The sequence below is a fragment of the Castor canadensis genome, chromosome 9 (assembly GCF_047511655.1).
Source record: "Castor canadensis chromosome 9, mCasCan1.hap1v2, whole genome shotgun sequence".
Classification (NCBI taxonomy): Eukaryota; Metazoa; Chordata; class Mammalia; order Rodentia; family Castoridae; genus Castor; species Castor canadensis.
Window position 1 is genome coordinate 14,821,547 of NC_133394.1, and position 27,766 is coordinate 14,849,312.

Genomic DNA, 27,766 nt, shown 5'->3' on the forward strand with positions numbered 1-27,766 from the left:
CTTCAAATAAGAACCCAGAAATAGAGACAGAAAACTTATGATTAATTTGGAAACAGAGACAATAAATATGTTTAAGGTGGAAAGAAGGAAGGAAGGAAGGCCAGCAGGTTATGGGCAAGTCTTGAAATATTCAGTGTTCATTTTTTATAATAAAATTCACTGTTATTTTAAAATCATAACTTGTTATTTAGAACTTCTTTGGTCAGTAGTAAGAGATTTGTGAAACCTAGGAAAATATTCAGCAATTTTTGCTTTGATTTCTTTTTTTAACCATGATTGGGGGAAAAACAAACTTGTATGAAGGAAAGGATCCTAACAGGTTCAATTAGGGCTGTGGTTTGGAATAAAGGAAATCAGTTAGAGTGTTTCTAAAGTTCCCCAAAAAGCAGAGCTGAATGGGAGAACAACCAGGACAGCATAATCACTGGAGAGACCAATCCTTCTAAAAACACCTTTACATCTTTGCTATAAAGTACATCTCCTAACCTGGTCATTGTTTCTTCAACTCTGACATTTCCTATGCCTCTGATAAAATAACAACATGAGGAAGATGTAAAGGGATGCAGTTGGTTAGTGGAGACAGGAAGGCAATCAAGAGAGGCAGAAATCATCACTGGTGTTTCAGAGAAGTTGAAAATTTAACTCAGTATATAAAGCTGGCAACCGGCACAAGGATACTGGACCCAGGGACTTGGAATCCTATTTGACTTTGAATATTATTACAATCAACCCAAGTATTCAGTCAACAGGCATTTGATGAATTCCCACCGTGAGTAAGAAACTGGGAACTTTTTTTTTTTAATGGAAGATGTGATCACTTTCTTTAAGAGCATTTCAAACCATAAGGGTTGAAATCTTTTCAGAAAGGAGTCTCCTTTCTCATATAACACAAAGTATTTATCTCAAACTTCAAGAAACCTTTCACTAGAATATTGAGATATTGGTTGCATACTTAATATTTTTAATGAAAGCAGCCATGTAGATTCCTTTTGCGCAGATACAAGGGAACCACACTAATATAGTGTATGGAGCTTATATTACCCTTAAATTTCATGCATTTGTTGACTTTGATAGAGGCTATATTTCAGATAATCTCTCTGAAATTCCTTCTTGTAAAGCTGTAAAGCACTACAAATGCAAGCTGGTGTGTTGGCATGGGAGAAACATTGGCACCAATAAAGTGACCACCATGTCTCAATCCCTCAGTGTGTATTAGACACCCTGAACACATCATCTTCATATGCATTATCTTGTGCAATAGGGGCAGAGTATTAATTAAGCAAAAAACATGACATGCAATTAAAATAGTGTTCAACTGTATATTGCCATTTGAAGTTATTTTAAATAAACCAGGGTATCAGAAATAACTGCACATATGGGGATATTTTACAAACTTCCCCAAATTCAGGCATACTCAAATTCAGGCATAACCCCAGAAACCATCTACAACACTGACCCAACTAGATTTTATTTTCATTCAACTTACTTCTTGCGTTTGAAGTACTGCTTATTATAAAACTGTTTAGGAATAAATCTTAGCATTTTTGTTTGAGGAGTCATGTTTGAGAAGTCCTTAACTCTTTCAAGTTAAATAAGGTCAATCTGAATATTTTTCTGTATCCAATTCTAGTTGAAGCTGAAGCTACTCTTTTTTTTTGGTGAAACTTGCTGAGAAAAAGATAAGATTTAGTCTTCACTCTGTTGGAAGTACACATATTAAAATAATGGTCTCATAACTGAACATGATAGTTGTTATAATGGATATAATCTTTACAGCAAGCATGTTATGAGTGCTCACTCTATGTCAGACTAGATGATTTATATTTTATTTACTCCTTCCCCCACTTAAAAGTCATATTAGACCCATTTTACAGCTGAGGTGAATGAGAAGTAATTTATCTAAAATCAGATAGTGAGTAATTAATAAAGCCTGGATTTGAACAGGTTTGTGGACACAAAACCCACACTCATCACTAATGTTAAACTGTCAACATTAAAAAAAAAATGTAAACACAATATGTTTGAACCTTCACTCATACAAAATTCATAAACCTAAGAAAATATCCCTCTGGCTCCCCTAATAATTTCCTCACCTCCTTTTCCACCCACTCCCAAAAGATAAGTTCACCCAGTTTTCTAAACCTACACCAAAAATAACCCAAAATATAAATTCTTCAGTTTCTTAACAAACAACTTTTCAAATGACCCAAGCATTGTATGCACATATGAAAAATAAAACAATAAAAATTTTTAAAAAGAGAACAAACAACTTTTCTATCAAATATAGTAGACTAACTGAATGATGAGTATTAACAGTAATAAAGGTACAAAAAAGATAAATGCACTGCTATCAGTACTATACTTGGAAACGAACGTATTAGATAATCTTTCCTTAAAACAAATCAACTGAAGTGCCTTTTTGGAAAATACTTCCAAATAGTGTATACATACCAGAGGTAGGAAGGAAAGGGAGCCCAGAAATTAATTAAGAAATGAGTGGTATTATAGGACGCTCTGACAAGAACTTTGTAATAAACTTTCTCTCTATACAAGGAGTGAAATCTTCCTACAGATTTCCTTCCCTCATTTACATATCTGTGCAGGCCTATTCTCCTTTTCTTTTTTTTCTTTCAAGCCCCTTTGCCCTTTCAATCATGAAGCATATTACTCCACTGTCAGTGCAAAGCAGTTCCTAACAACAGGGAACCCAGCTGGGATAGGAAGAGGGCAGCGGGCTCATGCATTAACATAATAATCCAACTGTGTTCCCATAGGCCCTTAGGGCAGACAGCATATGAGGTAGGCCTCCTGTGCAGACCCTGGTGGAAGCTGCCTTATCACCTGCCCATCAACCTGTGGCAGCTACAGCGGGCTCAATAGCACCAGCTCCTGCCAAACAGTGGTGCCCAATTACCTGACTACAAAAGACAGAAATCCATTTTTCTATGTCTGCTTAATGTACTCAGTGCATTTCCTTATTTATGATTTGAATCTACATTTCTGCATCGTTTCCAGGAGATTGACTTATTGCATTTTAACTTCTTAAAGTCGAGTTGTCTAAAGGCCATTCTGCTGCAGTGGGCAAGAATGAGACTGAAATGAGAATTTCAAATACAAAAGCTCGAGTTGGTAAAAAGCTCACTGCTTGGTCACCAGTTATGCAAAGATTTTTCCATCAATTCAAAGGACCAGAGGTGTGGGGAGGGCCATTGCTATTTTCTCAAGGGGAAATAAGCAAATCCTATAACCTATCTTCTTTCAATGTAGGTTTTTATTCTAATCCCAGCATGTCCTAAAGTTCCCATAAAGAATCAGTCTTTGTGCATACTGGTCCTGATGTGGAAAGTGTGTGAATGGATCACTACAATTAGCTGAAGGAATAGAGAATCACAACAGATATGAGTAAACTGTTTTTTTAAGTATCAAATTATTATTGACGACAAGAAACAAAAAAAGGTTGGCCCATTGGTATGCCTTTTACTGTGTGCATGGATGAGATGCATGTTTTATTTTAATGTTTCTTAATTGCTGGAATCTTCAATTTACTCTATGTGTGGTTTTCTTACGAAGCTGCAGCGTGAATAAAGTAAGGGGAAAGCCAAGGAGTGTGTGCCACTCAAAAGGTATATTTATTGGTATATTTATACCTTGCACAAGAACATCTTCGAAACACCTTAACACGTTTGAAAGTACAATTCATTCCACTGAGTTAAACACGGTAGCCTCATTTCTTGAAATTTTCCCTTAAAAAGGTTGCAAATAAAGTACATAAATTGACATTTAATTTAATCTGGGAAAAAGTGTTTTTAGAATAATTCTAAAAAGCACAACTTAAAAGAGCATGACACTATCTATTTGGCTAGGGAAATATTTTCTACTGATCAAGTACTTCTAAATAAAAATGAGTTTCTAGGAATGAGCTAAGTTGTTTTTTTATGGGTACTATAATAAAAAAAATGAATCCTCCAGTCAAACAAAAATGCATTTTCTAACATTTCTATGAATTTTAAATGTTAAGGAACTAGCTCTATTATTTAAGCCAACCAAGCCGATACATTTTATATGCATTCTAATAATTAGGTAAAAATTAAATATCGAGGGCTATGTCTACAATGGCACAGATTTTCCAGGCAGCTACTTTTATTACCTAGCACTCAAAGTCAGTGTTACATTGACAGATGAAGGTGACTACTCAGCAACTTGTCAGTCCTTTGGACTACTTCCATACACTAGACAGGGCTTTCTACAAGGTAAGTAGCCTCAAAGTGAAGAAATTTGTTCTTGAATACTTGGTAAAAATGCTAATAAGAGGGAAAAAAAAAAACTACAATTTTTTTTCTTCTGTGAGTAAATCCTGACCGATCTAATAGTCTCTAAACAATACACTATAATGCATTATATGCTGATGGAAGTATAAACACAAAACACTAAACTCCATCATAAATATTAATGCTTATGTATGTGTTAAGCAACAAAATTATACACATCTCCTTTTTGATCATTTGGGGATTCCAGGGGCTCTTTATTCTTCATAAATTCTTACATTTTGACAAAATGTAATAGATCTTCCAAGTCATTAAATATAGAAACTTGATTTTTGATTAAAAAACAATAAACAACATCTATGTGGTAGTAACAGGATAAATAGTGGCCTAGACTTTAATTCCTTAAAGGGGTACATATCCACTCCAGGGTAAACAAAAGAAGAGCATGTATATCAAATAGAAATACAGTTCTTCTATTACTAAGAACTTGATTTTAACTTAAATAGCAATTTATGCAGCAGCTAGGAAAATTGGGTCTCAAAATGACAGGAGAAAAGGTAGTAAGCACAGAATTGCAATATCATTGCTAGCATTAGCAATTAAACTATGGAGGATCTTACAATTAAAAAACACGAAAAGTGAACATAAATAAAAGTAAGTATTATTTGAATTTTTAAGTGGGAGAAATTACAAAAAGACAATCCTGAAAGAAGTAGTATTTATGCTTCAGGGTGACATGCCAGTTTTAAAATCTGCCTCCTCCATCGGCAGGCTCTTCAGTCTGTACATTCCTGTATCTGAAATGAGCCATGTAGTCATTTTGATTTTATGAGAACACTCCTTTCCCTCCACAGAATTACCTAGAAAAGTCCCTTCTCTCCCCAATGAGAACTACTTGATTCTTAAGTACTTTATCTATCCAGTTTGGTGTAGATATGGCTTTAGAGATGGTTTGCAGCCACCGTATTTTGACATTTCTGCCAAGGATAAAATTAAGTATGAAATATCGAACTACACGTTGAAATAGTGCCATTTTACTTTGTTTCTTTCTGAATAGCCCTTCAGCTATTGAGGCACATACATTTTTCCCCAGGCAAAATCCCCAGGCTACAATAACTGAGCCTCATGTCTTCAGGAAACTCAGCTTCCCAAACATTATTCTTAGCTATCTGATTGTCCATCAGCTGTAGTTTCATTTCATTTTTAATCATGTAAATCTTATTAGAAAAAAGGAAAAAACAATCCACTTAAAACATTCCCTTCCTGTCAACTGTTCACAGCAAATGCAATTGATGACTATGTCTTTTTTAAATGTTGATCTTTACTTTATTTCAGCAATAGAGTTAGAAGTCACAAGGATTCGAGAGCTGAACATTTGTGTACCCAAAACAAAACTTTCCTTCCAGGACTGTCCTTCCGAGCAACAGGCTACCCCACATTTGACACTGCAGAAAGGACCCTCCAAACTGCCAAGATCTAATCCTACCACTTGGACACCTCAGCCTCTCAGGCACTTTAGAGTCAAAGACAACCATTCTCAACAGAAATAGATGTTCCAGGGCTATCATTCCAAACCTCAGATGAGGATAAATATAACTAAATTAAAATTAGAGAAATCTGTCAAACAAGTGAAAACGTTAAATAAATACCTCAAAAAGGGATTGGGGGTATGACTCCAGTGGTACAGTGCCTGCTTAGCAAGCAGGAGACCCTGCGTTCAATCTCCAGTACTCCCCCGTTCCCTAAAAAAAACCTTTTAGACCATTGTATGTTCAACCTCAAGGCTTTTAAAATTAAGAGAAACTGGGCTGGTGGCATGGCTCAAGTGGTAAAGTACTGGCCTAGCAACCAGGAGACCCTGATTTCAAACCCCAGAACTGCCAAAGACAAACAAAAAAAAAAAATTAAGAGAAATTAAAATGCATGTTAAATCACCACATTATAATGAAGTCAACTTCATTTATATTGCAAGCATTTTTATTTATTTTGTGATAATTCTATCACAAAAAGTTTATAGATTACAACTTCAAAATGCACTCAAGTACTACATCATTATGCATTAAATTACTAAAAGTGCTTTAAAAGAGGCCTAATTGCCTGCTCTTACAATTTAGCTCCTATTTTTCAATCAGAATCCTTTCATTTGGATGATATGATGGAGAATTTAGAAGAAAAGATAAAAAGAGAAATTAGATTTAAGAGGGTTGAGGGGGAGCCAACATATAAAGAAGTACATGAAAGAGCAAGGTAGAGTAGGTAAATAAAAAGCAAGAACTAGAAAACTAATACTTCACTTCCTAAGATTCAATAATATCTAATTTCTAAAAGTGTACTTAAACACTTCTCTGTACAGAATGCCATGGAAGATATGTTACACAACAAGATGATACAGGCAGAAATGGTCTGTCAGGTAAGTGGGGAAGAAGATGGAGAAGAAGAGAGGTGGGGAGGGGTAAGGAGGGAAAAGAGAGAAAGAACAAGCCTCCAACGGCAATGAAGAAACCCAGACAAGTACATTAAGAGGGAACTAGACAGCAACACTGCATTGGCAACTTGTAGAAGACAAGAAGAAAGGCAGCAGCACTGTGGTCTTCTCCTCAGCAAATACCCACATAAATGTGTGTCCGTCTGTGGCCATGCACACCTGTCTGAGGGGTGAGGGGGAAGGGGAGACTTGCAAGGAGTTCTCTGTAGAGGGTGAACAAAACAGCTCTCCCACTATGCACCACCCACTCTATGGAGGTGCGTTATCTATTGGACTTTGGTCCTGGAACCATGACTCTCTCCATCCCTCAGAGCAAATCTGGCCGCAACCAACTCCAAGGAATTGACATCATGGTACTGGAAGATGTTCTGTTGTTCTAAATTCTACTTGCTTAAGACAATCTATTCAGTGAGGCTCAGGAGTATTTATGGTACAATGGCTAGAACTAACTCAACTTGCATTTAAGCCAGGAAGAAAGATCACGGGATTGGCTTAGTGACAGCAAACAGTATTGTTCAGAGTGGGGATGGAAGGGTGTAGCTAGAACAGGAACACAGGTATAAAGCATGAACACAGAGCACCCTCTGTCAAGGAATAAATTATGGTCTTAAAAAAAAAAAACAGTTGCCTCTTCACTTCTTTATGCAAGAAGCTGGTTTTCTCTTGCTCCAATACTTAAATCCTGAGAGATAAATCAATTAGCCCTTATAAACTGCTTCTAGGAGCTTCATTTTCCTCAAGGAGTTAAAAGAATCCTTGACCATTACACAAAGAACACAAAATCTCTGTACTAAATTGCTAACACATATCTCCAATTAGATTTAACGACATTTTTACAGCTTTTATGCCAAGTTTATACTACTGGATGTTAAAGAATGTGTTGTAGCACTTCAAAGCGCTAAGGCAGGCTAATTACGTGCTTGATAACAATATTTTATGACTATATATCAAGAAAAGCAGGAATGAGGCTTTTATCTGCTGTTGTTGCTACATTATAATGTGGAACAGAAACGAAAACAAGTAGCAAGGTAGCAAAATCTTTTGTTCTTCCTAACACTCTCACCAATAGACTAAGACATCAGAAGTTATAATTGGATTTTTATCCCTCCCTTGGAATGAATTCAGCTAAAAGCTTTATAGAGGCTCTTGAATTAAGAATAACCTAAAATAGCAAATGTATTCAAAATCTTCCAAATTTGTATATGCCTAAGTAAAGTAAAATTGCACCTATAAAGCAAACAGGTAAAGGATAGCAAGATCTTTTTAATCAGCATTTCATTAGTAATAACCAATGTGAAAGGAAAGAGGTCTACTATTAGTAACATACAGATTTGCCACCACTGGGATTTATTCTGAATTCACTTTAAGACTGGAAAGCTGAGCTCTAAAAACCTCATGTTAAAACAGTTAAACACTGAAGTAACAGTACTTTACCAGTAAGGGTTAGGGCTTTGTACACGAGAGCGATGTAGTTCGTAACTACTAATTTATAATTTTAACTGAGAACCGCAATGCCCATGTCTTTCAAGACACATGACGACACACTTGCTAGCATATCTGTTTTGGATGAGAATAACAGCTTATCAAAGTTTCAATCAAGCACAAGTTCCTTTTCATTTCTCTTTTTTGGACCGTGTAATTCTCAAAACTACACAAAAGAAAATATATTGAAACAAAAATATACTCACGAAAATTTAAGGTTACTCCAACAAAAGGGTTAATTAAGGAAACAAATTTTCTCCGAGTGTTAATAATAGGAATGACACACACTATGCGCCCATAAGTAATTCTCAGGTATCTTTGATCTTGAGCCCCTCGCGGTTTCTGTTGCCTACTGCAGCCCAGCCTCTGGGACTCTCTCTGAACCAGACATCTGGCTACTTTGTTGTTTTAGACTAATCTCCTCCCAGGGGAGCTCAAGAAATGACACCAGGCAAGGAGGGTCCTGGCAAGGGAAAAAACATTACAGTATTAGCAGATTTCTTTTTGAGTAGACGAGAGTATCAAAATTGTCTTCGAATTTTTACAGGGGTCTTTGGAGATCCTCTGTTCTGTGGTTCGACTTGGGCATATTTAAATAGGATAGAGTATCTCTTTAAGGCCCATCAATCATCTTTAAGAATTTGCTGAATGTTAATCACAGGATATTACAGTGTGTAGGAGAAAGTTGTAGAGAAAAATACAAATCAGATTAATTCTTCACCCATCTGTTAGGGTAGGGTGATGACTACTAAAACAAAGATTTTAATTGTCAGCTGAAGGGTTACACCAAAATTGTGGGACAATGTCTAAGATTTGCAAATATAGTTGCATGCCTCCCCTTACCAATCCCCTGTCCTATTTTTTCTTTTAACTGGGATTTTTTTTTTTTTTAAAGAGCCTTAGCTTCCAATCTACCAGAAAGGTTTCATGAAGTGGGTTTCTGACAAGTGCCTCTGAGGAAACCAAGGAGTAAGAAGTGATCCAAGTTTTAAAAAAATAAAAAAGCCAAGGACAAAAACGTTATTGTTGAAATCACAATACCATCAATATTTTTCCTAAGGCAACAAATCATCATCAACATCACCAACATCATCAAGACCTTTTTAGGGATTATTGTTCAACCCCAAACATCTATACAATCTGAGAAAGAAAAAAATAATTTACCATTTGCTATACAAATAAAATATACACCAAGTGGGACAGCCACTTAATTTGAAAACTTTGATACTTTATCCTAAACTCACATTTTATCTATTTCAAATGCATGACTATAGATGTAGGTAATGTAGTAAGTTAAATATTACACTATAGTACAATATTTGCCTGGTTCTCAAGTGATAAAAAAAACTCCCTAGATTACTAAAATAACCAATAAGCTCACATCAGGTCTGTTGTTAATAGAAATATCTCATTCTTAACTATGTGTTAGCTATCTTTGTAATTATTTATAACATATAACTAATGGCCTCTACTTTGTACTGCATTTATTTCACAGTTAACAACTCTAAAATCCTGCTTTATCATAATACCACCTACTCTAACATTTGTTACAATTGCCAAGACAGATAAAAATTTTCCTACGATAAACATAAGACAATCTTGTGCAATAATATTTCATCAACGTTTAAATGATTTCCTAAGTAAAAACAAAAGAATTATGTGAAGTGAAATAAGCCAGTCACAAAAGGACAAATATTTTATGATTCTACTTATGGGAGGTCTCCACGTGGTCAGATTCATAGACTGAAAGTAGAATAATGGCTGCAAGAGATGAGGGGAGGGGAAATGGGGACTTACTGATGAGTAGGTACAGATTTCTATCCCACTTACTGTAATGCTGTAATGCTGATGAAAAAGTTCTGGAGGTGTGTGACGGTGATGGTGATGGCTGCAAAACATGTGACGGCACTTAATGGTACTAAACTGTATACTTAAAACGATCAAGTTGGCACGTATGAGAATGTTGCAATGAAACCCTATAATATATGCTAATTAAAAAACCTATTTAAAGAAAGAAACGTCAAGATGGCAAATTTTATGTTACAAACAGTGTATCACAGTTCAAGAAAATGTTAGAAACTTAATGTGAAACCTCAAAAAAATCTTTTTATTTTTATTGTCTCTCTTTGAGTAAAAATGTGTCAAATTCATGAGAAGAAGCACACTTTAATTTACACATCTGTATTACCAACATTCAAGGAAAAAAGAAAACAACAACAAAAAAAGCACAAAATCCATTCTAGAACACATTAGTAAAATGGATTTTGGAAAGAATATTTCCCAAACTTCCCCTACATGTTTGGGGTTAGGAGAATACCAGCTAAGTATAAAACTGGCTGTCAATATTAAGCTGCACTTCTAGAAGAATCCAAAGAGTTAGAACATTCACAACCAATAAGATATTTTTTACAATACTGCACACTATATTAAGTGATAATAGATCCAAAAAGCAATTCCGCAAATAAAGTGCCTACTAGATATATTATTTTAAATTATATTCAATGTACTTCCAATGTCAAATATAGTTTATTACATTCTCTTATTTGAAAATGACACCCTTATATATTTTTGTATGAATGGTGCTTAAGTTTTAGCATATGCACACACACAAGTCCCAAACAACAGTAGCTTATACAAGAAATGTTCATGTATCTTTCATGTAAAGGAAGTCCAGAGGTAGGCATCCCAAGGCTGACAAGATAGTTCCATAGTCAAAACAAGCCAAAGACCTAGTCCTGCTGCTCTAGTGTCATTGGCTGTCTAATGGCCCACGCTCTAGTCATCAAATCAACATCACAGTAAACAGAAGAGGATGGAAAAAAAAGAGGGTACCACCCTCTTTTAAGAAGATATCCTTTTATTTGCATTTATTTATATTTCATTTATATACATTACTTTCATTTATATATCACTAGCCAGAATTTGGCCACATGACCAAGGGAACACCAGGGAGTCAAATGAATATGGTATTTTACCTGGGTGGCATTTTGTTCCACTTCTGTTTTAAAGAAGGAAGAATAGATATTAGAAAGCAACCAGGAAAAAAAAAAAAAAAGAAAGAAAGAAAGCAACTAGAGATGGCCAACATATACATTAACTAGGATATTCAGTTCCACACAACTACTATTGTAAATATATGGCTTCAAAGAAAAGGAAAACAAAATTTACTAGTATTAATAGTATCAAACTAGCATATTTCAGAAGACTGGGAGTTATCAATAAATCACCATGAAGAAAAAAGAAATTTTAAATAGAGTCAATTTTAGATAATGTTCAATAAAGAGACAGACACAAAAGATCAATTTCCTTGCAACAACAAAGTAAATTTTCTTTATTTCTTTCAGTATGAATTGAGTACTTACTAAATTAATCAAACAGACCATCCAATGAGTTAAGTGTGGAGAACAGAACACAAGTAAATATATACATATACACCTTTAAAGTTTATCCTCCACATCAATGTACAGAATCATCCAGGGGAGAGTTTAAGATTTCATTTGACTCTATCTAGAAATTTTTGAGTTATAGATATGGTTCAAGTTCCTCTCAGCTGGCCATCTCTCCCCTTGAATCATCAAAAAAGGATGTAGGGATTCATTTTGGGAGGACTTTGGAAGGACTCCTACAAAGAATAGGTGGTCACCCAATAAAGAGTCCCAAATGGGTAAGACAGCAACAGCAAGCTTTGAAACAGACCTTGTGGTCTAGTACAATGGGGCAGCACAGTCTGAAGAAAGCTTTCTAACATCTTGGTGATGAATGTAGAATGACTTGGGGAGCTCCAGTGGAGCCTGGAAACACACGCTGAATACACAGTGCCAGTGTTCACGGGATCCCCTATCTTGGAGGACCTTCACAGGGTATTACAAGATGGAGCAGGCTAACCAACTATGGCTGCTTCTGACAGAAGACCCGGTACCAGAAAAGCACATACTTTAGTCATGTAAGTCCAGGTTCGGAATTGAGAAATCTGAGAGCAACCATTTTCTGGGCTGGAAAATGGTTATGCCCAGAGGAAGAGCCTACAATGACCAAGATGACAACAAGAAGGATGATGACAACACATGGTACCAGAGGACCATGCAGGGTCTTTCAAAAGAGTTTAGCTTCATTAGGACCTAGCTAGTGGAAGAAATAAAAGAGGGAGAGACACAGAAGAAAAGAATAGGAAAGAGAATGGAAGATGTTCAGAAGATAGAAGCATAAATTTTAAAAATAGGAAGATAAAAAACAAAGGACAATTTTAAAACATTAGGTAGACTGTTGGTATTCTCTCTTCCCAGGCTTATGAAGTGAAAGAACTGTGTGGAGCAATGTCGGCAAAGGAAAGAAAATAATTTTCATAATAAAACTATGATTTCCTACACCAACATGGAGACTATCACATGGAATTCCTAACTCCCAAAGTAGTAACACAACACTCAATAAGACAATTCAACACTCAACCAGAAATTGCAGGACATTCAAATAAGTTTTCAAGAAAGTAATAAGTAATGTCAACAATTACATCCAATAAACTCTCCCCAAATTTTTAAAAGTCAGTCATCTAATAGCAGTAATACAATGTTTTGTAATTTATGAAGAAAATTCACAGATGTTAATCATTTAACAAAATTACACTAAGCAACATATGTGCATTGCCAGGAAATATTTTATAAAACCTAGTGAATGGAATGGATTTAGGGAGGAAAGTACGTACGAACTAATAGAATTTCTAACACTACACTTAATTTTTTCCTTTACTTATTAAACAAATAAATTTTAAAGGAAAAAAAGCATGTGTACAGTGTCTTACAGCTTCAAATACCATTTATAGAATAGGATATAATTGAAGCTATGTTCCTGGGAAGGACTGGCTTCCTGGTAGTATTTGGATCTCTGGGTACCCTTATTTTGCGGTATAGAAGGACACCTCAGATTTGTCTTCAGCTTCCCATACTATGGGGAAGGGAGTTCCTGAAACAGAGAGTCTCCCCCTTTTCTTCAACTCTTCCACTGCCATGATGCAGGATACATAGGATTGGCCTGTGTGCTGGTCACTCACACCACCCAAGTCTTCAGTTATTCCATTCAGACTTTGTATCTATAAAGTCATAATTCTGCCACCACCTCACCTTAAGTAAGCAACTTTCAGTCCAATTGTTTGGCTGAAGCAATTGCTTCCTCACCCAGGCTGTTCTCTGCCCCCAAAGCAGGCAGTTATTCAGATGACCAAGCCATCCAGACATGATTTGTGAGCACTTCCCTCCATCAGACCCACCCTCTTGACTCTGTTACCTTGATCCACTGGGGAGGCCATTCCAAAAATGCCCTAATCATTGAGAGAGAACCTGTTACTTCCAAGAACCAACTATCCAAGCCAGGAGCCTGACTCAAGCTCCAGAGACCTCCCCAAGGCCTCTCCTTACTTACTTTTCTGGCTCATTCACAGCCTAGAATATTAACCGCAGTTCTCAGTAAGAACAAGTGCTCACAATTTGTTTTAAGTTAATGGTACATTTATATCCATCCCTCAGACAAATGTCAAGCCATTTGTCTTTAATAAGGAACCAACCAACCCAAGATCTAGATCTCAAGTGGTTGATTTTGCATGAGATAATGTATAATGGTATAATGGTATGAAAGTGTCCTACAGGGCTGGCTGAGTGGCTCAAGTAGTAGAGCCCTTGCCTAGCAAGTATTGAGGCCCTGAGTTCAAACCCCAATACCACCAAAAAAAAAAAGTGTCCTACAGAAGTCAGAACATCCCAGGTGTGGGATTTCAGATAAGTTACCTCATCTCTCAATCCTAATTTTTCCCAAATGGAAAACCAGTCCTATTTACTTCATGTAAGTGTTGGAAGAATAAAAAGAGAAAACAGACTAAAGCATCTCATAAAACATGCACAATAATTTTAAGTGCATCACAATAGGGACTGACATAAGAAGTATTCTCATATACATGTTAATTTCTATATATACTAAAACTGCCATAGAGAAATTACCATTTATTTTGAATAAGAAAAAAGAACTTCCACTTTATTTTAAAAGCCTATCAAGTATCTACTAATGTCTGCTAATGTCCAAATCATTTTCCCACATAAGACACTTACTTGATTAGACGGTTTAGCAGCATTCAAAATGAAAAAGGGAAGAAGACAGACTAAAGGCTTGACTTAGCTTCCAAAGTTGTTGTGTATGTTTTTCATCACTTTGAAAATACATAACTAACCCTATAGAAACCTTTTAGCTTCTTCCAGACAAGATCAACTGTATGGAAGTCTTTCATGTCCTTCTAAGCATTCAAAGTTCTATTACCTTCAGGGCATTATGCCAGGACTGTGACTCGGGCTCAGACAAAGCAGAACAGGTGTGAGTAATTGAGAAAAATATTACAAGATACAGTCGATTATGTGTGTTGATTTTTCTATAAAAGATTAGCATAGGACAAAATATAACTAAATATAAATTGTTTTAATATTTCATATTTCAATCAAGATGGCTAGATTTAAACAAATTTCTTCAAAAAATATTTATTTGAAAAATATATTCATATATTTAAAGATATATTTACCATGCCCCTGATATATGCCAAATACTGTGCAAGACACAGAGAATATAGCTGTGAATAAGAAGCATACATTCCCTCCATGTACTGAGAGCTTCAGCAAGATACACAGCCTTCAAAATTTTCTGTGCTAACGATGCCTGGATGGGGCAAGGACCATAAGAAGCTGATGAAGAGATGGAGAAAGCTTCCTGAAGGAAGGCTTCCAGTCAGAGTATCTAGTCTACAACTGCTTAGGGCTCATTTTTTAACAAAAAAAGTCACAGGTTTTTTTGTTGTACTGCAGATGACCTATATTTTTCCCACAAAGGTAGTTCAGCCACTAAGCCATCTGTGGGCTGTACCACCCGCAGTAAAGAGAAGGTAAGGCACACAGGCACTGAAGCCAGATGGCCTGGGTTTACATCCTTGATCTTCCGTTCTGGTATTCTATACCCTGGACAAGGTTTTTACATCTTTTTGTGTCTATTATCTCATCTGTAAAATGGGGATAATAGTACTTTTCCCAAATGGTTGTTTCAGGGATTAAAGGAATTAGTAGTTGTGAACCACTCAGAACTGACACAGAGAGCACTAACTATTCTCACTATTGTCATGACAAGGACTCACTGCAATTGTAAAAGTCATTTCTTACTGTGCAGGTGAGCAGCTTAATTCCCATTGGGCAAGAGAACTGCCCACAAAGGTTAAAAGTGCCTCCTTGAATTGTGTATCATGGCAGTCCTGAGATATTCCTCCATCCTGCTATACCCTACTTCCTTCCAAATCAGAAATCAGGAAAGTGGAGAAAAATGCTAAGGGACTTTGGAAAACCTGAGATTAGGCTTTTCCCAGCCAGTGAACAATCATTTCTTTCTCAACTCAATCAACTTTCTTTCTAACTCAATTAACTTCTATCCATTTTCTTTATTGATAATCAATTTATAGTGAATTGGGCTTGAGATTGTAAACCTGCATCAACCATAGACTGTCTGTTGGTGTGGAGCTAGGATGTTTTTTGGCTCCACAGTTCCAAAGAATCAGATTGTAAATCTCTTCAATTCTTTCACTTGGTTCTAATTTTTTTAAAAGCGATCTTTTATTCCCAGAAAGGATTATCCTGGATACCTGGCATGAGTATTCCAGGTTATGAAAGAAAACAGAGTAATAAAAACTTTGAGGAGAACCTATAATACCAGCTCATAAACTGGGGCTATCCAATTTATCAATTTATTTAAACAATCATCATCCTGTAAATTTATTTTAAACACCAGCAATCTTATACTGCATTTATAGTTTTCTTTTATATTGCTTATTAAACTGAAAAATCTATAAAGGCACTATAAATAGCAACCTATAGCAAGCACTGAGCATATATGTATACACATACGAATATATTTCTTTCTGTACTATAGATTAAACCCAGTGCCTTGTGCTTGCTAGGTGAGCACTCCACCGCTTGAACTACACCCTAAGCCCTTTTGTTTTAACTTTGTTTTTGAGACAAGGTCTCACTAACTTTGCCTGGGCAGGCCTAAGCTCGCAGTCCTCCTGCCTTTGCCTCCTGAGTACCTGGGATTACAGGTCTATGCCACAATGCCCAGCTCACCATATAATTTTGAATGAATGGATGAAGTGGGTGAATGAGTGAACTCAGCAGATCAAATTCTCAAGAAAGCAATGGAAATGGCTCAGGAAACCAAGTACTTTCATCAGTGGCAAGCCCCTGCTTTGATAATAATGTGATACTTGCTCCCTCACAATTTGTAAGTACATCTGCATACATCCATGAGATCCTTGTCAGCAATCCAATGAAAGAAGCATACAAGTGCTATTGCTCCACAGATAAGTAAATCAAGGGTCAAAGAGGTCGAGGGCTCACTGAGACTGCTAGGTGAGGGATGGTGAAAAATCAAACACATGCTTTGATTCCAAGGCAGGGTATCTGATGCTCAAGGTCAGGAGTATGGCAACAAAAGTGGTGACGCACACTGCAGCATGTTCAGGTAAAGCTGTTTAAATACTTCTCACCCAAGATCAGAACGCGCCTAAGATCGGAGGCCTGGTTGGACCTGAAGGTGTGGGTCACACTTTAGCTGTACAAAGAACAATGACTCAGAAACAGGAGCCTATCAACAATAAATAAGGTATTTCAAGATCAGGTCTCCGCAATATACTATCACTGGGACAGGAAAGGAGCCAGAAAAGATGAAAAGAAAAAGCAATGAAAAATGTAGGGAGAAATGTAGGCAGAATACAGTTAGAGGTGGCGTGACCACAGTGACAAAGACTGTAGTTAAGTCATGGAGGACAAAAACCAAGAACTGGCTCTGGACTTGGGGACTGGGAACCACTGTGAGCCGTTAAAAGAATGCTTTTGGTTAACATGGTAGAAACAGAAAATAAAATTGAAAGACATAAGGGTTAAATGAGAAAATTCTAAGTTACACACAAAAATCTTGGAAAACCTAGGTATGTTTCAATGACTTTTACAGAAGCTTAAAACAAATACAAGAACTCTTTCTACTGCTCCTGAGAACCAAATCCAACCCAGAAGGGGACGCTGAAGCTAAAGGTACTGAAAGAAGGATGTTGAACATAGAATTTCTTGCTGCTGCTACTACTATTCTCTTCTTCCATCTGTCAAAGAAGGAAGACTGTTACTTGCCAGAGAGCACAAGAGGCTGGAGGCTGAAAAATACATAGCTGCCGGCATGCAAGAAGGCTCAGCTGACAGCCTTTTGCAGATATAAGAGTTCTCCAGGATGTCACTAACATGCCCCTTCCTGCAAACACAGCATCCCCATTTAGCAGAGGAGAAAATGAGGAACAGGGGTTTAGTGATTGCTGACGAACAGTGACTGACAAGTGGGTTTCCTTCTCGTTCCATGTCCCCTCTCTCTGCTGATCACATCCACTCTAACCACCTTTATAAATGTTTCAATGAATTTTATCTTCATGCATGGGATTAGCAAGACCAACTCCCCACTGATAATGCAAAATAACCCTGAAATGTTTCATGCCTCACTGATAAGCCATAAATTGAACCTTTGCTCTCCACTTGGGCTGTGATGATCTTGATCTTTCACCTCCAACAAAAATCTCTTAGCTAAACTTTTAAAGTTAGTAATAAGTACTTCATTTGCTTTCCAAGCAGATAGAAATCCTTTTTTAAATACACTCAGACTGCCATGACCTTCATCTATGACTTAAAGAGTTCACCACATGTAATAAATCTCTTTGCTCAGGAGACTTTCTTAAATTTTCTTTGAAGAGATTTGGGCACCCACCCTACTGACAAAACTAAACACACTCACATGCACACACACACACACTTCTACCTGTTACCCTTCTTCTACATCCCAAATCAAAATGTTTATTTAAAATGGAATTCAACATGACTACAAAGTGTTCTAATGTCCTTCAACCTGACAAGTAAAATATAGTTACAATGTGAGCCTATGTCTCAAACAAAAGCAGCGCACTTCCTATACCAGGAAGACAACGATCTACTGCCTCCACAATCCAAAGTCCTACTGAGTGGGAATCAATCTAGTTGTGGTGTGTTTTGGGTTTCTTTAACATTAAAATAGGAAAATAATAATTTAATCATAAAGGTCAAACTGAAATGATTTCACTTTATTTTGCCCCTTTTTGTGATGTTTCTATCATGAAATAGAGGTTCTGAATGGTGTGATATCACACTAAATGCAAATTTTTAAAAGGCACAATGTCAAGTGCAGATTGTCAGAGCTTAAAACACAATACCCCAAAATAGGGGTGCCTTAGTAGGCCATTATTTTTTTAGCAGAAGGAGACAGGAGGGTCTTAGAAGTAAGACGGTCTCTATCCACCTGTCTCCATCCTCCCTCCCCCGCCTCAAGGTATAGAAACTAAAAAGGTCACTGGCTGATCTCCTCCTCTGTTCTCTAAGCATTCTCATGTGACAGGTGTCCTGCTCCATGGGCACAAAGGGAAAAGAATGTCTCACAGAGACACAGAAACAAATCTGAACCAGCAGGCCTTGCTGAGTTCCCCCACACATCAACTTATTACCATTAGGTCATACTCCTTTCTGCTTATTCATATTTCTCCATAATTACATACTTCTTGCATTGGGCTTGCATAAAAATACAAGTTCCCCTGGGTCTTTGGGTCCTTATTTCTGAAGCTCCCATACTTTGGTTAAATAAATGTTATGTTTTTCCCTTGTTAATCTGTCTTCTGTTGTAGGGGTGACGGCCGTGATCCTTGCAATGGGTGAGGAAAGATTACTTTCCCTCCCCTACAAACTCCTTCTTCACTGTGGAAGAAAACAGTGTCGTAAATAAAGTGGCTGCTTAACTACTGCTTAAATACTACATTCCACGTCTAAAGTTGGACATAATAAACACAGAGGTGTTTATTATGCTTTCAAATGAGTATATCTGTTTTACATACCATTTGTAGATTCAGTGGATTTCATAATTTTAAGAAAGACAGACGATCCTAATGCCCATTACCCAGAAATTCTAACACAATAGGTACAGGATAGATATGAAGAAATCAAATTTGTTTTTCTAATCACTGAGTAGTGCTCATGCAACTAATTCATGGAATTTATTTTGAGGGGGGAAAAAAGTAAACCTAAATAACATGCCTGCACACTGCTATTAGTGGTGAAGGTGCCTATTTTCATGGTTTCAATTACCAGACTTAGCCCTGAACACAGATAATGTGCAATTTAGCATAAATATCACTCCCAGATCTGATTAGAACTCCATAAGTTGCCCTGGCTTTTATCTATTAGGATTCTTAATGCTTTTCTTTTCTCCTTTAGAGGTTTGAAAGAAGAAATCTTCATTTATATTTCACTTCTATTTGCTTTGACACTAGACTCTCAAAACTGCACAGTTACATAGCTTTGCAACTTCTTTCAGGAGTTAAGACATCATATTCACCTCATATCTTTAGGGAATTGCTTTTAACTGAACATTTCTCTTTCTCAGCTTGCAAATGAAGAGATGTTGAGGTAAAACTAGATAGTGCATCTTTTCCCAAACCCTACCTTTGCTGCTTTTTCACTAACCACTAACATATTTGAAAAAGAAATAAAATATCTTTTTAACAACAGTTTGAAAACCACTTAACTCTCCAAACATGGGAGAATAATTTTCCAGTGTCTCAAAAGAAGACATTTATTTTACAAAAGAAACCCTATGGTAAGCACATATGTACAAGAAAGCAATGCAAGTAAACTCCCTGTATAGCTATCCTTATCTCAACTAGCAAAAACCCTTGTTCCTTCCTATTATTGGTTATACTCTCTCTACAACAAAATTAGAGATAAGGGCAAAATAGTTTCTGCCGGGTAGAGAGGGGGCGGGGGGGGGGGAAGGGTGGGGGGGAGGGGGGAGAAGTGATCCAAACATTGTATGCACATATGAATAAAAGAAATAAAAAAAAATAATAATAATAATAAAAAGAAATCCTATGGTAGTTACTATAAAGCATAAGTAACTTAGATTTGAATACAATGATTCTCTCAGCAAGTTTCACAGGCTTAAAACCTCTGCAAGGCTTTTGGGGAAAAATATCAAATTTTTTTTACAGAACTTATATTGGTAACAGAAATCTAAACCAACTAAATGTATACAATTTTAGACAATGAATAATACTTACCCTATGTCTCCCATGTTAGAGTAAAACATAAAACATTTTAATCTCTCTTCTTATACTTGGCAATGAAATAGCTCTCCAAGTCTTATTACATTTTGTTATTTAAAAAAGGAAAGAAAAAAGCGCACACACACACACACACACACACACACACACACACAGAGTACCAGAATGAATAAATAACAACCGCACCAAAAAAAAAAATTGTTTCCAGCATTGAAATATACCTTAAGATGTAAATGCCACAAAATAATACTGTTAATCACTTATACCTCTAAAGAGTCTCACTTAAATAACTAAAGGATATACTGGACATTCCAACGTAAATACATTGTTACACACAGACACTGAGGTCCTTCTGCTGCTAAAAACTGTTGTAAATTCTGGTTGGTCCACTGAAACAAAAATAACCTAAGTTATAAGTCATTTACAAAAAGCTATTTCCTCCAGGAATGGTAATTCGTGCACGTAATCCCAGCTACTTGGGAGGCAGACGTTGAGAGGATGGTGGTTCAAGGTCAGCCAAGCAAAAAGTTAGTGAGACGCCCATTTATCCTCATTAAGCCAGGCATTGTGGCACATGGCTGTGGTCCCAACTACAGGGGAGGATGCAGGTAAGAGGATTGTGTTCTGAGGCTGGGCCTGGGCAGAAATGTGAGACCCTCTCCAAAATAAAACTAAAGCAAAAAAGGGCATGGGGTTGGGGGCAAGATTCAAATGATAGAGTACCTGCCTAGCAGGCTCAGGCCCTGAGTTCAAACCCCAATACTACCAAAAAAATTTACTTCTTATCAAAGTACAAGCTAAAAAGGATGCAACAACTCTTTCAATCCATGACAAAATCTTCCTGAAATCAGTAACTTAACTGAAAATCATTTAAGATGGAAAATATATAAGAAACAGTTTTTTTTTAAATCCTGCTAAGTTATAAAATAACTTTGCAAAATAAAAGCATCATTTGAAGTGACACTATTAAATCCACATATATCCCTAAATCATTAAAAATAAATATGTCTCATAACCATATACCTTTTAATACACGAGAACATATACTAGACATGTACACTATAGATAGATAGATACAGATATAGATGTCGATGTAGATGTAGACGTAGATGCATACATAAATATACAAGAGCATAAACTAAATGTAATCCTGAACATGTGATGAGCACTGCTAAGAGTAGTCAGTTGGGCTGGGCACTGGTGGCTCACACTGTAATCCTAGCTACTTGGGAGGCTGAGATTGGGAGGACAGAGGTTGGAGGCCAATCCAAACGGACTGGAGGTGTGGCTCAAGTGGTAGCACGCCTGCTTTGCAAATGCAAAGCAGCCCTGAGTCAAACCCCACTCCCTCCAAAATATAAATAAATAAATAAAATTTTTAAATGTTAAAGAAAAGCAGTCAGTTGGAAAGGACAGTGCCACAGGAAAAGCGCTGCAGCAGTACTGCTGTCATGCTGAACTTATGTTGTGTTGAGGCTGCTCCTGTGAGAGGCATCCTTAGCAAAAACACTTTTGCCCTTCCATAAGCTTATTTCCCCTCCCCAATTCTTTTGCAAGTATCAAGTCACCTCCTCTCTGTCTGACATTCTAAATTCCAAAGAGAAGTCCCACCTAAAGGATTAAGATGTCAACTGCTAAATAATCTTTCTTTACAGAACTCTGGTGACCTTTGTAACACCCTCCTTACTCTACAGTTCTATACAACAACTATGCATCAGTTTATAGGAAGCTGTAAGGTGTAACTTGCAGGAAAGTCATCTGTCAAGGTTGAGTCAGTGTTCTGGCCACAGGAGAGAAAAAAAAAAAGACACACACTCTGGATGCCAAAGACCTCACTCAACATGCCTTCCTGCCTGTTGTCTCACTTTACTCCTGTCTTTCCCTATAACAGCCTTTTGCACCCCTCAGTTCTCCAAGATGGAACTTTGAGGTCAGTAGCCCCTCCATATTCTCAAAAGATGATGGCCCTGGGATAAACCTGATTCCTTCTACCAAGTCTCTTCTCCCAAATGCTGGTTTTTGAGTGGCAAGCAGTAGGATCTTAGTCTGGGTGCAATGTGAGGACATATGCAAGGTAGGGCAGAGCATCACAGAGAAGTAGAAACAGATATTTCATCAAAAGACACCTGACACTGGATACAGTTTTTGGACTTTTTCAATTATATGCATCAACAAATTCTCTTCCCATCTTAGATTTGATGTTTCCAATGTATTTATACAGAAGATTAATCTTCTCTTACATTTACTTCAACAAAAGTCTATATTTATTCATCTGAAAACAATGATTTTAGAAAAATATCAAACATAAAATTATCTACTATTGTTATTTACAGATCATTTTCTCTCATCATCTGATGTAAATATGAAATTGTCTACTCATTTCACACCAGAAAATGTGAGCAAACTGGACCCTGAAAATTTCAATTCTAAAGTTCTTTTATCAAGATTTATGAAAAATTATATTATTCTTTCCAACTGTATAAAATACTTGATCATCATGAAGTTGCACAATGTTAAGTACCTAAAGAAGTAGACTGATATTTTATAAAACGAAGGAGATGTTCCTAAATTCCACATTATTAACATGCAACATAATGTAAATAATTTAAATATTAATTGGGGAGTAAACATGTAAATACACTTCAAAAGGATCCAATATTATATATTAATGTCAAGCCAAAAGCTGTTTTTGAATAAGAAGACATTTTAGTCTTTTAAATCAATGTCTCCTCGTGCACCTTGTAAGGGAATCATATTTGAAAGAATGACATAAACAACACCTTTAGACCAATTAACACTGGTCCTACATAAACAAAAACTCTTCAAATTCTTTCAAGGTAATTGAAAGAAAACTATAGTAGGCACTAGATTGAAACTCAGAGTTCCTCTACCTCACTAATGATGTGGCAAGTGAAAATACCTGGCCTAATGAAACCCTGGTTAAATCTAACCATCTTCAATTATGCCCTACCACAGAAGCTAAGTGTGGCTAATAGAAAAGTCACAACCATAAAGCCTGACTTCACTTTCAATACACATCTACGGACCTCCGTGGGATCCTCAGTTCTGCGGGGAAATCTTACCACACTCTCAAGTTAATTCCCTTTCCTCATTTAGATGGCAATTACACACTCCCTTTCTCCTCTCTTCCCAAACATTAATTCCACCTACTTCCATTATTGTTCTCACTTGAACTTGCTTCCTACTCCACTCAGAAAAGTCATCAGAAGTGAGCTCCCAAATGCACCCCCCTACCAAACTTCATGCATCTGTATCTACACACTCTGCATTCCCTCCTATTGTTATTATGAATAAATGGTTTAAGCTTCTACTGAAACTCGTATAATCTGATATCATTTTCTCTAATAAATTACTGTAAGACTTCCCTCTTTAGCATATCATTCTAATAATTATAGAAACATGTTGTCATTTCTGCACTTTAAAAAGTCTGGACCCCCATGCTCCCTTTAAATACAGCCCCATTCTCTCTTCCCTTTTATGACAAATGACTTTAAAATAGGTTCTAGTTTTTTCTTTCCACTTTTTCCTGAGCCTACTTCAAACAAGCTTTTGCCCCAATGTTTCAGAAAAACCTCTCTGGTGAAGTTTACCAATAACCTTGTAGCACAGTACAATGGTTAGTTCTCATGATTCACCTTACACACACATACCACACTGGCAGAATTTTTACACAGTTGATCAAACCCTTCTTCAAACACTTTCTTCACATGGTTTCCAGGGTACCTGGCTTCCCTGACACCATGCTCTCCTATTTTTTCCTTCTATCCCACCTCATTGTGCTTTCTCTGTTGTCTTTGCTGATTATACCTTGACTTCTTAATGTTAAAGGACCCAGGGGTCAGTCTTTGAACTCTCTCTTCCTAAGTAATATTGTCCAGTTTTGACTGTAAATACCATTTATTCACTAGCAATTCCCTAATTTTTAGATCTACCTTAAACAACTTTCTGAACTGCCAACTCTAATATCTTTAATTCTTAGTTGGCATTTATACTTGGATATAGGCATCATAGCACATCAAAAAATATATGAACAAATAAACTCTTATTCTTATCCAATATGGCTGACATTACAAGCCTTCACCAATATCTAGCTTGCCTCTCCAAGGTGCATGAATGACAATACTTGGTAAGGACACAGGACTTACTCTGGCCAATTCAATGTGGACAGAAGTTACATGTATCACTGGGCACTGATATTTATCTATGCATTCATTCATCAGAATATCTTATGCTTTCAAAATATATCCAGAAACCAAGCACCTTTTACTGCCTTCACAATCATCCTGCACTTCAAAAGACACTGGTAAGATAAAAAGGCAAACCACAGACTAGGAGAGAATGTTTACAGTCTGACAAAGGATTTTACACAGGAACATAAAATATTTCCAATGCTCATTAGTAAGTAAACTAAACCACCCAACATTTTTTTTAAATGAGCAAAAGATTTAGTAGATATTTTGCCAAAGAAGACATACAGAAGGAAAAGAATTAAGCACATTAAAAGATGTTCAATATTATTAGTCACTGGGAAATGCAAATTCAATAAAATCCACACTGTGAAAATACTACACACACGTTACAAAAGTTAACAAAAGTGAAAAAGCTGACAATACTAAGTGCTGACTAGATTGTGGAGCACTAGAACTCTCATTCATGAGTGGCTGGAATGTTAAATAGTATAAACACCAGGAAATGAGTTTAGAAATGTATAAAGATTTGTATATGAATGTTCCATACCCAAAAACTACAAACTTCCCAAATGTCCACAATTCTTATCTACACAAAAACTACTACTCAGCAATACAAAGTTCTCAACTATTGATAAACGCAATAAAGATGAATCTCTAAATAATTATGCTGAGTAAAAGAAGCCAGAAAAGAAAAACTTAAAACAAAAAAAGTACACATTGTACGTGTCTATTATGTAAAACTCTAGGAAATGGAAAGTAACCTATAGAAATGGAAAATAGATCAGTGGTTGTCTTGGGAAGAGGGGTGCAGAGAAGGGCAGGAGGAGGGGATATTAAAGAGCCCCAGGAAACTTTGGAGGGTGCTATGGTTTGACTATGTCCCCCACACGAGGTGTGGTAACACATGTCTATAGTCCCAACTACTTGGGAGGTTAAGGTAGGAGTTCAGGCCCAGCCTGGGCAGCACAGTAAGGCCCTCATCTCAAAAATAAATAAATAAATAAAAGGTAAATGTTTCCCCAAGAATCATGTGCTGGAAACTTGCTTGTAGTGTTGGGAGGTGGGGCGCAATAGGAGGTGTTTAAGGACAAGAGGGCTCTACCCTCAAGGGCTTGAGGTTGTAAGTTTTGCTGTCTTGTTCTCTCATATATTATTCTCTCTTGCCTTTTCACCTTCACTATGGGAGGATGCAGCAAGAGGACCTCACAGATGCAGGACCTTCAACCCTGGACTTTTCTACCTCCTGAACTATAAGAAGTAGATCTGTTCTTTATAAATGATCTAGTTTCAGGTATTCTGTTAAAGCAGCACAAAATGGAGAGACAAGAATTGACAGATATGCTCATTATCTTGATTACAGTGATGATTTCACAGGTGTATATGTGTTTGTTTAAATTTGTACAGTTAATCACATGTAAACAATATTCTAACAAACCTATTGTTAAAAAACTGTACAGAAGATACCCTACTTATTTTTGGAAAGAACAAAGTGGATGGAAATTAAAATAGCTCCTAAGAAAGCAGAATCCTATGAATGGTCTGAAGTGGAACCCATTATATCTCACCTCAGAGCATTTTTTTTTTTCCTAAATGAGAAAACATGGGTATAAAAGGAGGGATGACCTATATCACAAAGGAAAGTGCCTCAGTATGAAGTGATAGGGTCTTTCAACCAAGGGAGAACCAAGTATAAGTAACTCCTGAAATTGTTACCCAATACATAAACACAATTGTTTTGCCACAATCCCATAACAGCTAGATAATCTCTTTGGACTCACCTTAGAAACCTGGCCTAATTTCTCGTTTTTATGTCATCTTCACTGCCATTAACATACTGAACCTTTTTCCTACCAATTTAGCTTACCACAAACTAAGAGAAATGGGTACAGTGGGGGCTCTCAGTCCTATGAATCTCTAACTTTGGTCTTCCCTTCCCACTGAGGTAAGAGTATCACCATCTCTTCTTCACTCACCCCTTGCTTTTCTCTTTGGAGCCCTAAATTCCATTCATCAGCATCAATTTGCGCATCATCCTAATACATGATCACAACCAGTTCTTTCATAAGTCACTAGGGCTATGAGCTTTCCACAATGTGACTCCTTTGTGTTCACAACAGTTTTGAGCAAAATAACCGCACAGCGTGAACTTACATTTAAATCAGTTTTAGCACCATGACTCACCTCATTTCCACCAACTGCCTTGGTTAAAATCACTGCAGAAGACACAGGGGGAGGCATGCAACCTACGGTCTGCAAACTGCAAAATAAAAGAAAACCCAATTGTAAATAGTTTCTTTTTTCCAATTAAAACTGCATTTCACTACATTCATTCTAAAATAGCAGAGCTGAGCAAATAAAAGTAAGAGAGTGTTTATTGGCGTGCGTTCCCTGCTGAGTTTAGACAATTTTATGTGCGGCACCATGGCTTATATGATGCAACAAATGCACAGGTCCTGAGCTCCCGTTGCATTTTACAGGCTTAGGTGATTTTATTTTTGAAGTTCTTCAAGCTCTAATTATGCAATTCAAAAGACAGTCCAGTCGCAGTGACTGCACTCACCAAAAGATAAACAAAACTGGTCATCATTTGGTAAATATATAGTCTTAAGTTATTTTCCGGTAAAATAAAAATCTTTCTTATGAGCAGGTGACAGTAGTACACACCTGCAGTTCCAGCTTACTCAGAAAGTGGAAGAAAGAGAATCCAAGTTGGAGATCAGCCTGGGCTATATAGGAAGACCCATCCCACCCCTTCCCTCAAAACAAAAACATACAATAATTTATACTCTTTGCACAAAGACTTTTGGTAAAAATAAAGCTCGAAACCATATCCAAACTTCAAAACTATTTAATAAAATATAAGCTAACATTTTTTATTTCTCTCGACTAGAAAACAGCATTTCTCAAACTTTCATCTCATAAAAGCCATTCTCATGTAACATTATTTCAATTCGGATTCATGCTCTATAGTGAATTCTAGTGTCTATTCTAGATTTTTATTAAATTATGTTTATACTCCCACGATCATGACAAGAAGTATATTCTCTTCGTTGAGGATAGAAAATAAATTGCATACTAAGCAACTGTGCAATAAATCTAAATACTAAAAAATGTTTTGAATTATCCAGAATTC

General features: G+C 36.7%; 1 protein-coding gene across 9 annotated transcripts in view; it reads right to left on the reverse strand.

The window, feature by feature from the left end:
• The window catches only part of Slc10a7 (solute carrier family 10 member 7), a 241,641-nt gene that overhangs the window by 196,742 nt on the left and 17,133 nt on the right, over positions 1–27,766 (reverse strand). For 8 of the 9 annotated variants that reach the window (XM_074041244.1, XM_074041243.1, XM_074041242.1 and 5 more), the window contains exon 4: positions 26,815–26,890. In XM_074041244.1, the coding sequence (XP_073897345.1) occupies positions 26,815–26,890 (76 nt within the window). Of the gene's footprint in view, positions 1–26,814; positions 26,891–27,766 lie in introns of those variants that run through there. The other variant, XM_020171647.2, reaches the window with a different exon arrangement.